We start from the raw sequence: 13427 nt of genomic DNA on the forward strand, positions 1-13427 counted from the left end.
CATCTATCTATCTATCTATCTATCTATCTATCTATCTATCTATCTATCTATCTATCTATCATCTACCTACCTACCTATCGTCTATCTATCTATCATCTATCTCTCTCTATATCATCTATCTATCATCTATCATCTATCTAGTCTCCTTACTTTTCACCCTGGTATATGCCTTTGGAGTGTTTGGAGTTGAGAGCACAGTTAATTGCTGATTATCTTGGTATAAACTCAGACTTAATTATGGTGTCTGGCTCACTCATCTGAAGAGACGGTACAGGCGTCACCTGAGTTGATGTTTTCCTTTTTGCCTTTTCCTCCCTGTTGTGTTCCTTTGTCTTTACTGCCTTCCTTTACGTGTATTCTGGGGCTTGCTTGCAGACTGTTGAGAAGCACTATCTGACCAGTGTGGAGTGAGATTCTAATGGCACTGAAGATTCTTTTCATTACATTAACCATGAGATTGTGCTAATTAGGAAAATGATCTGCAAAATATGATCGTGTGACCAGACTTGGGTTCCAATTGATATTTCTGTTCATGTTGATGTCCACATTACCCCAGTTATTTTTGAAACCTTGATGGTGTTGTTTTTTTTTGGGGGGGGGAGTTGTAATTATTTTTCCCAAAGAAATACACTAGCTTCTGCTGCAACCTTGGCATGGACCCATGAGAGTGAAGACACAGGGTCTCTGACCTGGTGCTGGCTCCCAGCACTCCCTGCCTAGTGCCTGCAGATCTGCATCTTGTCTGACATGGGCAGGCACAGTGAGCCAATCTGCTGCCAGCTTCTCTTGGCTTCTGCATGTTTGTTCTCTTCATACTTGAGTGACCTAGGCCTGGAATAAGAGCTATTTAGACATTTTTTGGCAGCCCACACCTGCCTGTTCTGTTGGCCTCTTGCCTCAGCCCCTTGACAAATAGGAGTATTGTATGTTCCTGGGTGTCTAATCAGTTTGGATCAGAGCAGAGCCACAAACCTTCCCCTGATGGCCTGGGATCATTAGACCAGTACCTGAGTGTCCCCACTGTCCTCTTCCATGGACTATCCTCTTCCATGCAATTCTCCCTTTGCCTAGAGAGGTAATATGAACAAGGAAGAGCAAGGATGGGATCAGCTGACAGCCCTGGTCCGTAGTAACTGCCTGGCCTGAACCAGGTCCTTATTCCCACCTCTGAAACTTAGTTCATTGCCTGTTAAATAAAATCAGTTGACAGGGTCATCATGAACATAAATGTGTGTGACTATATCTTGTATGACTTGCTAGTTTTCAAGTTTTAGTTTCTTTAAATGTCCCCCTTCCTTGATTCTTTTGTTCTTGCCTAAATCTCAGTCTCTATAGCTATGAGCCAAAAATTGGAGATGAGTTTATTTGACAAGTATTCATGTACAGAGATGGCAAACACTAATCCTTAATTAAGTTCTGTCTACAAAGAAGGCAAACACTATTCCTTAATTAAGTTCTGTATACAGTCCCAGAATAGAGAATACATTTAAATAATGACAGAAAGAAGTAGACAAGAAGTTTTAAAATTCTGTAATTAAATTGATAGTTTTGTATATGGAAATTACTTAACAATAGCACCAGAGTTCCCTGAGTCTGTATCATCATCATCTCTCCATGAAAAGGCTTGAAAAGAAGAGGCCAAATGATGTGGTGTTTTTTTAAAATTTCCTTGTGGACCATAACCAAAGGTCCCCAGGCCTCTGGCTCCCTGAAGATTTTCTCAGCTGTCGCTAATGAAGCTGCTTTCAAACAGCACCAGTTTCCAAGGAACCTATTATAGTTTACAGACATTATCTCATTTGCCCTCACTGTATTGAATTAAAATATTCCAAGGCAGGTATCCCCTATTAATAGGTGAAGGACAGAGCTAAGAGCAGCAGAAAATTCAGAGGTGTTATCGTGCACTGCTCAGACTGTGCCTTCTTGGTTGGGCTAGTCTGTCTCAATGACATTCTCGATAGCACAGTTGCATTTCTATTTTAAAAAGGGAAAGATTCCCATCCAGAGAAAATGTAATGCTCTTTGGAAAATGAAACTGGCAAACATCTTTTTTTATTTGGTAGAACAAGAAGTCCCAGAACATTGAACCAAAAGAAAGAAAGAAAACCCCATAACACAGTGTGTCCTTGTCTAGTGGCAAGAATTTTTCACTGATAGAAAGTTTCAACAATGTCTTGGCACTTAATTTGCTAGCACCATCTCTCATTCTTTTCACTTTAAGCATCTTTTCACAAATGTCTGATGGGATGTAATGGAAGCTAAGTTGTTAGACTGTGTCAGAGGAAGAGCTCAAATATCTATGGCTATTTATTTAGTCAACCAATTCTGTTTGTTTTCACTTTCTGCATTTGGCTTATGCCCTGAAAGTGTGCTTATATATTAAGTGTGAAGTGTCCTCTGTCCTCTACATTTCATATTGGGACACTTAGATATTAAATGTACTTATTTAAATTCAAACTCCTCCTCCAGGAAAATACTACCACTAAATGGAGAAAGTGCCCACACTGTCATTTTCAATTATCAAACTCTCCACTATATCTTCTTTTCCTCCCTTAAAAAAATACCTAGAAGTCTTGGTGTGGTGGTGCACAGCTTTAATCCCAGCACTCAGGAGGAAGAGGTAGGTGGATCTCTGTGAGTTCAAGGCCTTGTCTACACAGTGAGTTCCAGACCAGCTGGGGCTACAGAGAGACCCTGTTTTAATAAAAAACAAAAGAAAAAGGAAAAAAAAAAAAACAAAAAACAGAAACCAAACCTAGAGCTGATAGGATGGCTCAGTGGGTAAAGGCGATTCCTGCCAAGCCTGGTAACCCGAGTTCAAATCTCAGGACACATAAGCTAGAAGGAAAGAGCTGACTCCCACAAATTGTCCTCTGACCTTCACACGCACAGCGTGGCATGTGCACACCACCCCTCCCACACTAAAAAAAACAAAAACAAAAACCAAAAAACAAATCAACAAACCCTGAAGCTATTGTAGTTGCTACCTCTGACAAAGCCTCAACCATATTTAAAGTGATTTTTCTCCCAAAAGAATGATGATTAATAACTTCACCTAGCAGGGAATACCTAAAGTGTTACCTTTACCAGAAAATATTACATGTGGTCATATCGCCATCTTTTCTGGAAAACCTTTGAAGTATGTGATGAGTTCACTCTTTCCTCATTCTTTTTATACTTCCAAGGACTTCGTACTATACAAAAGATTTTAAATTATTCAAGCCTGGGATATCCTCCGGTCCATAAAACCAAAGTGGAGATTTCCCTAGAGCCTGCCATGTCTGGAGAGGAAAAACTTCTAACTAGGTAGATATATGGTTTCCTAACACTCATCTCCGTTCCTTGTACTTCTTTTTGGAAAGCTGCATCATTTATTATTTGAAAGATTTGATATCCAGAATGTGGCCTCAGAGGACCCACTGACTCTCAAGATGGAGAAGCCTGGCCTTCCAGTTAGGGAATGGGGGCCAAGTCCTTCCTTGGAATGTATGTAAATACTCAATCCAGGTATATCTAGCTATGTATTTGGGTTGTGCATTTGCATCAGCCAGTTTCGTTCACTGAAACATAGCATGCTTTTTTTCACACATGGAAGTCAGACTCTGTTTTGGTCATCTGATAAGCTATTCATCACCTAGATTTCTGATTTTTTTTTTCAGATATTGATGAGTGTCTGACACCCAGCACTTGTCCAGATGAGCAGTGTGTGAACTCCCCTGGCTCTTACCAGTGCGTCCCCTGCACAGAAGGCTTCCGAGGCTGGAATGGACAGTGCGTTGGTAGGTCCGCCATGCTCCTGTCAAGGTTTCTGTTCCTTCTGAAATAAAAATGAAATATACTAAAGGTGCATGATTCTCACAAAATTTCTAAGTAACTTTTAACTATAGAGAAAATGCGTTGACATGGAGGACATGAAATTCTAAAAGGAACCAATAATTCTGATTAACTTAAATTATCCCTACTAGGATTTTAAATAAAATAAGAAAGTGACAAGCACAAAGAGACATGGCGAGCAGAAGGCTTCAAATAGAGAAAGGCATGCCTGCAATCCAGCTACTTAGGAGGCCGGAGCAGAAGGATTGCAAGCTCTAGACAAGCCTGGGCTACATAGTGGGTTATTATCTCAAAATGAAAAGTGCTGGAGATTTAGCTCAGTGATAGTGCTCTTGCCTGGCATGTGTGAATCCCTGGGTTTAATCCCTGGAACTGGACAAAAAAAAAAAGAAAAGAAAAAGTAGTGAGGTGGACTGAGAGATAGGGGTTAAAAAGAAGCTAGGGTGACGGGATAGGAAGGACACGCACGAACTTGAAAGAGAGTAGGAAAGTAGGATTTGAGGCACCGAGGAAGAGACAGTGGTCTGCTTGCTGTGGTTCACCCTGTTTGTATCTGTTTGTCAGGTGATTGTTTTTCTTAAAAGTTGAGCTCTTCAGCTGGAGAGATGGCTTGGCAGTTAAGAGCACTGCAGAGGACCGATGTTTGGTTCTCAGCACCCACATGGCAGCTCACAATCCTCTGTAACTGCAGTTCCGGGGATTCCAGTGTCCTCTTTTTGTGTCTTTCGGCACTGCATGCACATGGTGAACTTTCCATGGAGGCAAAGCACTCATATACCTAATATGAAAATTAAAAAATTTTAATAAGTTCAGTTCTTTTCCACTTCATGCTAGAACTCTGAGTATGTGAATTCAGCCTTTCATTCCTTGCTTCATTTCTTTCAAAATGCTTATTAACCTTAAACACACACATGCAGAGAGAGAGAGAGAGAGAGAGAGAGAGAGAGAGAGAGAGAGAGAATTGTATCACATATGGTAATGAGCAAAACTAGGTATCCCCGTTCCTCATGGGGGTCCTTACGTTTCCAATAGGGAGACCCTGGATTATACCCAAACATCTCATAAATAAGGCATATCAGTGCAGAAAGTGTTAGGAAGAGGATTTTGAGGTATTATAAATTATTAGATGAATCACCCTCAGAAACACTCATAAATGAACATTTAGGTGGGGAAGGAAAAGAGACCATTTCTGTCAGAGGAAGCAGCACATGTGTGCAAGGGCTTATGGACAGCCGAAGTGGGCCATGTAGCAGAAGGCCAGTAGACCCAAGGACAGAAAAGAATTACTGCAAAATGAGGGGATGGACCAGGCAAGGCCCTCTCTGCAGTTACAAATATTGCTTTTTTATTCTGCTAACTCTGGGAAGGCATTTAAGTTCTTCAGGGGAATGAGGCTAGGTAAGCACAGAGGCACTCACGATGTCAAAGCTTTGGCCTCATCACCAAGCAACAGTTGCTCAACCATGTCCCTGGTAGGTGTCCGTGTCCTGAAACACAAACCCCGTCCCCAAGAGACTCTACCAATGAAACTGCAACATGTATATCTTTGAGGAAAAGAAGAAAAGATTTCTGTTTGTCAGTTGTTTATTTGATAAGCAGTTGTTTATGTCAGTGGTGCTAGCCAGAAAATGCATTTGGTTTTAATTTCCCGTCTGGCGTAGGCTTCAAAGTCCTTTTTGTTCTCATTTTCACATACCAATGCATGATCCAGGAGCAGCGTCTTCACTAACTCTACCTTAACTAACTGCAGTCCACGATGGTGTAAATGCTCTCTGGTTCATGAATTCACTAATGTGATATGACTGAGCAACACTGGCAAGTGAGCAAATAATAGCTTCTGTGTTCTTATGCTGTGTGTGCGTGTGTGCATGTTTGTATATGTACACTCACACACCTTTCTCCAGTTCAGTTGCTACATGTGTGCATATGTGCATATATGTGTGTGTGTGTGCATATACAGGTGTACACTCACTTTTCTGTAGCACAGTAACAGAAACAGCATGTCATCTAAAACCAGTTTTACTTTTACCAATCAGATGAGTCTTAAGTACAAATATTAGGTCACTCTGTTGCTTAATTCAGTCAAAATCCCATATTGAGCTCCTTGTTCCAAGCAAGAGCGCTGTGTCTGGGTTGCTGAAGTTATATATTTCCCATTATCAAGAGTGGACAATGTACTTTTTCCTTCTACTTTGGGTAAACATTGGGCTCTGTAATCTATAGATCAAGATACTCTTCTGTGAAAGAATTTCCATTTCATCCATTGCTCGCTCATACTGAACTTATAGTTCTTTTTCATTTCTCGTGAGGGATTTTTATAGATTATACTGAAATAGATTTTCCATCTTAATCTTTTTATGGGTAATACAGCTTCCAATGTTGAAGAAGCGAGTGGTTCCAAAAGCCGATACTGCAACACTCTTTTTTCACTATTTTAATTGAATTTTCATGCAGTTCATGCAATACATATTAATTGTATTTAGACCTCCTCCCCTATCTATACTACTCTATAGCCCCCCTCACCAGATATCATGTATTCTGTCATATGTGTTAAGGCCTATCAAGTCAAGTTTGTGTCTCCAGATGCCCCTTGGTGTGAGTGCATTCACTGGAGCCTGGCCAGCCTATCTACTGTCACTCCCTTAAAGAAGATCCACTCTCCTTCACGCAGCAGTGATCAGTGTCAGTAGTTCCACAGCTAAGGTTGGGGCTTCTTAGCCATTTCCCCAGTTCTATACTGGATTTTTGTCTGATTTGCATTTGCATGGGTCTTGTACATATTGTCACTATTGCTGTAAGTTCATATGAGCAAGTTCCCAACCACCTGGAAAACTATTTCCTTGTGGTCCTCTACCGCCCCTGGCTCTTAGAGTCTTCCATCCCCTCTTATTCCTTTTTTCCTTCAAAGATGAATGTTTATTACCACTAATTTTTTTAATCATTATTTTTTTAATTTTTAATAACTACATGATTAGAAGAAGCATTTCACCACAGCTTTAACATATTCAGTAACACACTCCAGAGCAAGAATACATCTCTTTCACGAGTGGGTGCAAGTTTCTGGGTTCACAGTTGAGTTAATACAGTTATACAATATTGAACTCAGTATAAGCCCTGTAAGACATAAAATTGAGTGAGTTTTTTTTAACCTTTAAAAAAGATCTCCATTTCATTTTTTTAATATTGAGCCAATGAAAGGATTGAATTTTTTTAATGTCTGACAATGCTAATGAATGTTCATCTCTGACTTCATGTACTTTTAGTTTTCAATTGTTACTTTCTTTCTTGGTACCCTAAAATACTTTTTAGAAGGTGCAGTGCCTTAGTTGGGCATAATATCACATGCCTTAAAACCAGTTCCTGGAAGGCTGAGACAGGAGGATCATGAATTTGAGGACAACCGAAGTTACATAGCAAGTTCAGGCTAGCCTGAACTATATAATGAGACTTTCTCTCCTAAACCAACCCCCTGCTCCAAAAGAAGACAGTTCAATGCTAAGCCTAACTTTGAGTTGAGCTGATTGACTCTACAACTTGGCATATGCTTACTTGTTCATTTAACAAGTATATCAAGTACCTTAAATGCATGGCATGTTTTTCTAAACAGCAGAGGTTGAAAATGAACAACATAAATTTCCGCCCCTTGCTGACTTGTTCTCTAATGTCTACCTTAACAAACAAGCAAGTGAAATGTGGGAGTCAGATGCAGAGAAGCTCACAAAGGAAAAGCCAGGCCTAATGGAGAAAGGGTGATAGGGAATATTCTGTGGTTGTCAGAGCACCCAAATAACATGTTCTCAATAAGTCATTCCTTGCTTATCATTTATTTCTCTTAAGAGTTATCAGTGACCAATATTTGACCTTTAAGAAATTGTATAATATCTATTACTTCTGTGTGTGTCCATGTGGAGGTCATGGGACAACCTGTGACAAGAAATTGTATAATTACATCTGTTACTTCTGTGTGTGTACATGTGGAAGTCAGGGGACAACCTGTGACAGTTGGTTCTTTCCTTCCATGACATGGGTTCCAGGGATCAAACCTGTCAGACTTGGTGGCAAATGCCTTTACCCACTGAGACATCTTTTTGGCCCAATATTTGACTTTTTAATAATCTGAGTTCAGATAAATTCAGATATTTTTATTATTTCTTAATTGAAATTTATATTAAGAATAGGAAAGACTTAGGAATTTCTTCTAAGCACACCTTTTAGAGGAAAATCCTTCATTTGGCATTCCTTGGTTCCCATCTGTAGAGGAGACCATCTGTATATCTCGAGCCTGCTGTATTCTAGAGACCTAAGAAGTCTTTCTCTACAACTCTTCTCTCACTGGTTACTGTTTCTTTGCAAGTTACATTCAAACATATACAATATGTTATATAATATTACTTAAATTTAACAAGTAATGCTCGTTTCTCTGTCTTTAAACTTTTCCATATGCGTGTCAATTAGATTCTTTTTTTCTGCTAAAAGGTTTCATTACAAATTGTTACTTCAGTGTAAGGATATGGGGTGCATGGAAATCGCATAAAGAGACTCATTGTTTTGCATGCTAATTAAAAATTAATTAAAAATATCTGCTATTTTAGCCCTAATCTTGTACAGACATTTGGTACCAGTTGGTCTGTCTGTTTTGCTGAGTAAATGATGAACTGGCTGAAATCATTAATGGCCCCATGTTCATGCCATATAACCTGAGAGCTACCCATGGATGCTGTGCCGTAGTTTATGAATCTGAACAGAAATCGTGTAGAAACAGGAAAATCATTAGGAGGTGCTGTCTGGGGATCCCAGCTTTTCCTAATGCTCAGCTCAGGGTGTGCAGTTCTTCCTCTCCTTGGCTTATTGTCCACTTGAACTATCTATGATCTCCATCCTCCACTGACACATCACCCTGCAGTGCTTTTTGGCAGCTCTTGTTGACTCGTCTGTCTCTATAGCTGCTCAAGTTGTAGATTTGGGTCCTCTCTTGAGAGCCCCTTTCGTCATTTGGCGCTAGTATTCCTTGGACCTGACATTCAGCCTGCCCTTGTATCCCACTTGATCCTGTCTTCAATGACTGTTTCATCACCCTGGGTTCTGGCCATTTGAGCTGGCTGTTTCACCCAGGACCTGTCTTAAGGGAAGCCAGCCTGGCAGGCCATCAATTCATACACTTCTCTTATAAGAGCCTGAAAAGAGTCATCTGCTGGGGACTGCCCTTATATTTAATTATTTTAAAGTACATTCAGTATCTCAGAAACTAGATATGCTTGGGGCTCTGTGAGCCTCTCTGAAGCTTAGTTTCATTATCTGTAAATTACCAAAGAAGGATTGAAACACCTTCTTTGTTTGGTTTATTGCCAGAATTAAATAAGTGATATGAAGTATCTAGTCTGACATAATGTTGGATCTAATCAATATAACCCCCCAGCCGCAGTGCATATTTATTGTCCTTGTCCTGAAATTTTAAAAAATGCAGCAACAACATGGTAAAGCAAACCGTGTGTCATATTTCTCTGTAACTGCTCTCCAGTTTCCTTTAAGCTCATGCCATATAGATTTTTACTCTCCCTCTGTCATAGGAGCCTTTGTCTATGAATTAATTTGTGATTTTATTTTAACTTCTCAGCATTTTTATTCAGAAGGAATATACTTAGGAATTGAGAGACTTTTCTGTGGGGTCAATAATGATTCCTAACAAAGATTAGCCTTATGGTAAGGCCAGTGTTTCTGCTCTTCGTTTTATTTGCTTACCTTCATAAAGCAGAATATTTGTACCCACTGGATCTGTGCAGTTGACCCATCTTAGGTTTACTTTATTGTCTTGCTTGTAGTTGAGTCTGTGACAAATCGTGTGTCCTGGCAACACAAGTTTCTGGGCTTTTATCAGAGTGTTCTTTCTTTGTTAATCCCTTTAAGTTTGGGGTGACAGCCAGGCTTCCATTTAGGCTTTCTATGTGTCATAGGCCTTAGGCATTTGAAGAACTTAGTGTTACTGAGTCCACTTGACAGTTGGTTGGCTGCAGTCGTGTGCAGACCCAGAGCACTGGCAGGATAAAAATGGAGAGTACGTTGACTTATTTTCAGAATTCAAGAGTCAGTGATAAACTTGGAATATATGAACATTCCTAGACTTTTCCAAAATTGAAGACTGTGTGCCACAAGTCTTTTTACATAAGATGACACTTGAACACACAGATACCTTTTGCAAGTATCAGTTTTATTTCTCTATCACTATTTACTGAAGGCAGTGGCTAATAAATGAGTCTTGACTGAGCTCTTGACTGTGTCCATTAGATGCAAGAGAAGACTTGAAATGATGAGAAAAGCAATAAAACTCCCCACTCTTTATAATTTTGCTATACAGCATAATGGGTTTCATGGTGGCACTTTCATACATCTATGAATAAACTTTATTCTTCCTTCTTCCCGTCCACCACTGCCTGCTCCATCTCCTTCCCTCCTCTTCTCCCTAGATGGTCCCTGCTTCAGCTTTCCTATCACATATATTCCATTGTCCTTTCCCCCCCTTAAGCTCCCCTCCTCCCTTCTCATGATCCCCTTTGTGTACACACACACACACACACACACACACACACACACACACACATGCTGGGTTTTTATGGGGAACCAACAGATTTCACCTATGAGGCAAAGTAAACAATATGCTTTTCTGAGTCCTCCATTTTTTGCTTGACATAATTTCTGGCTCCATCTATTTTCTCCTTTAAATGTCATAACTTCATTTTGATTTATAGCTAAATAAAATATCATTAAGCATATGATCACATTTTCTTTTTCCACTTCTCTGTTGATGTACGTTTGGCCAGTTCCACTTCCTAGCTATTATGAATAGTGCAGCAGTAAACGTGGAAGTACACGTATTGCTGTGGTATATTAGAATCCTTTGACTATATACCCAGAAATGGTTTGGCTGGGTCAAATGGGAATTCTGGTCTTAGTTTTTTGAGGCGTCTCCGTACCAATTTCCATAGTGGCTGCACGTCTGCTTCTCACCAGGTGTGTAGACAAGCTCCTCTTTCCTCCCAACATCACCATTATTTATAGTCTTTTATTTTCTTTTTTGTTGTTGTTGTTTGAGACAAGGTCTCACTATCTGACCCTGGCTTGCTTGTAACTCACTATGTAGATCAGGCTGGCCTCAATCTCTCAGAGATCTACCCGCTTTTGCCTCCTGAGTGCTGGGATTAAAGACGTGGGCCACCATGCTTGGCTGTCATTTGTTCTCTTGATAGCCATTCTGATTGCTGGTGAGATGAAATCTCAAAACAGTTTTAGTTTGCATGTCCCTGATGGCTAAGGATGTTGAACACTTTTTCAAATATTCATTTGTATTTATTTTTTTTAGAACTATCAGTTCATTGCATTGGCCCATTTATTGATTAGATAATTTGTGTTTCTGTATTTAATTTTTGTAATTCTTTATATATTCTAGATATTGATCCTTTGATTTATGGTGGAAAATATGTTTTTTCAACATTTGCAGGCTGTCTTTTCACTTTTGTGACTGTTTCTTTTGTTATACTAAAGCTTTTCCATTCCATGTACCCCTATTTCTCAATTCTGAAGATTATTTCCTATGCTACTGGAGTCCTATTCAGAAAATCCCTGCCTGTCTTGAAGTGTTTTACCTGTATTTTCCTGTAGCAGTTTAAAATTTTCAGATCTTACAAGAAGGCCTTTGATCCATTCTGAATTGATTTTTATACAGAATGAGAGCTATGGACCTGGTTTCATTCTTTTATGTGTGGATATCCAGTTTTCCCATCATCATTTGTTGAAAAGGCTGTCTTCCCTTCAGTGTGTGTTTTTAGTATCTTTGTCAAAAATTAGATGACTGTAGTTATGTGGATTTATTTCTATGCTCTCTATTCTTTTTCTAAAAAATGATTTATTTTTATTTACATGATTGTTTTGCCTAATGTATATATGTGTACCACATGCATGCCTACTGCCCTTGGAAGTCAGAAGACGGCATTGGATCCTCTGGAACTAGAATTACAGATGGTTGTGAGATGCCATGTGGGTGCTGGGGTCTATACCTGGGTTAAGAGCATAATCACTAAGACATCTCTCCAGCTCCTATGCTCTCTCTTCTATTCCATGGGTTTAGACATATGATTTTGTACTAGTATTAGTTTTTGTTGTCATGACCCTGCAGTATAATCTGAGATCAGATACTGTTGATACCTACAGCATTGCTCTTTGTGAATAGGATGAATTGATTATTTGTGGTCCCTGTACTTCCATATGAATTTTAGGTATTTTTTTTCTAGTTTTGTGAAGAATATAATTGGACTTTTTATGGGGAGTGCCTTGAATCTGCAATTAGCTTTCAGTAATCTAGAGATTTCACAATGTTAATTCTGCCAATCCATTGGCCTGTGAAGTCTTTCCATCTTGTGGTATCTTCTTCAATTTCTTTCTTTAATATTTTAAAGTTTTCATTATAGACATTTTTCACTTTTTTAGAAAGGATCCTTCTTTTGAAGGAAGGAACCATGCCTGTGTGGGAAGCATAATTATTTTCGCAAAAAACTTCTCATTGTATAGTTGTGAAGAATTTTGACTTAATTTTCTCACTTGATCCTTATAGCAATCAGTCTGTAGGATGGACAAAAGTAATTCTCAAACATATTCATGGACTTATTAAAGGTCCCATGTAATAAGTAACAGAGTAAAAACAGAATGCCAGGTCTTTTATCTGCAAATCTAGTATCTTCATTTGTACAGAATCTTGTGTGACCCTCATCTACACGTGGGAAAACAAGAGAACAGACAATACAATAAAAACAATGAGGAAAGTAAAACTTTCATAGGAAGGCGAAATCTACATGGGCTAGATTCTTTGTAAGAGTTGGAGATGACAGATCTGCAACATCCTCAAACAAAATGATGCTTTCCTATAAGACAAAATGTTCCTTTGGATAGGTGAGGTAGGAAACGGGTGACTTGGCAGAATTAGAGGTTTGATTTCTGAGATCATCCTTGGCTGCTTGTGCAGGAAGTGTAGTCTTGGCTCTTTCCCAGTTCTGAAAAGCAGTGATGATTCTCTGTTGATTGTATAGCAGATTTTTGTCAGCAGGAGCTACTACATATTTTAACTTCATCAGAATTGACAGAAGGGCCCGAGATTCTGGGATTTACTATACCTAAGTACAATTGAGATGGTTTCACCATGCTGCAGGATCACCATCTGTCTCTCATTTTTCCCTGCTTGCTTCTCTGTCAAATATATTCTCCCATCTTTCCTATAAAAGATGATGTGTGGAGAATAGTTGAAAAACCTTTGCAGTTAGGACACATTTGTGCGTGGGGTGGGGGCGATTATTCTGTGCTTTCATGTGACTATTACTGGAATACTATGCTTTTTTCCTAGTTCAACAGGAACTCATTCCCTGAAGTCTATGTGGGTGACTAAGGAATTAATTGTGGTTGGATGGCTTCAGAGAAATTATTGCCTCATATTGTTGACAGATCCATCTCCTTGAAAGTACCAGAAATAATGCATGTAAATTATTACTCTGGGATAAATTCTAGTCAGCACCAAGGCACTGGCAGGTTGGGGGGAGGGAGGGAGGGAGGGA

General features: G+C 39.4%; 1 protein-coding gene across 1 annotated transcript in view; it reads left to right on the forward strand.

The window, feature by feature from the left end:
* Ltbp1 (latent transforming growth factor beta binding protein 1) overlaps nucleotides 1–13427 on the forward strand; it is a 448854-nt gene that overhangs the window by 316989 nt on the left and 118438 nt on the right. The window contains 1 exon segment of the mRNA XM_008849049.3: nucleotides 3660–3779. Within this exon segment, the coding sequence (XP_008847271.2) occupies nucleotides 3660–3779 (120 nt within the window).

This window comes from Nannospalax galili, unplaced genomic scaffold, assembly GCF_000622305.1.
Source record: "Nannospalax galili isolate Female #2095 unplaced genomic scaffold, S.galili_v1.0 scaffold344, whole genome shotgun sequence".
Classification (NCBI taxonomy): Eukaryota; Metazoa; Chordata; class Mammalia; order Rodentia; family Spalacidae; genus Nannospalax; species Nannospalax galili.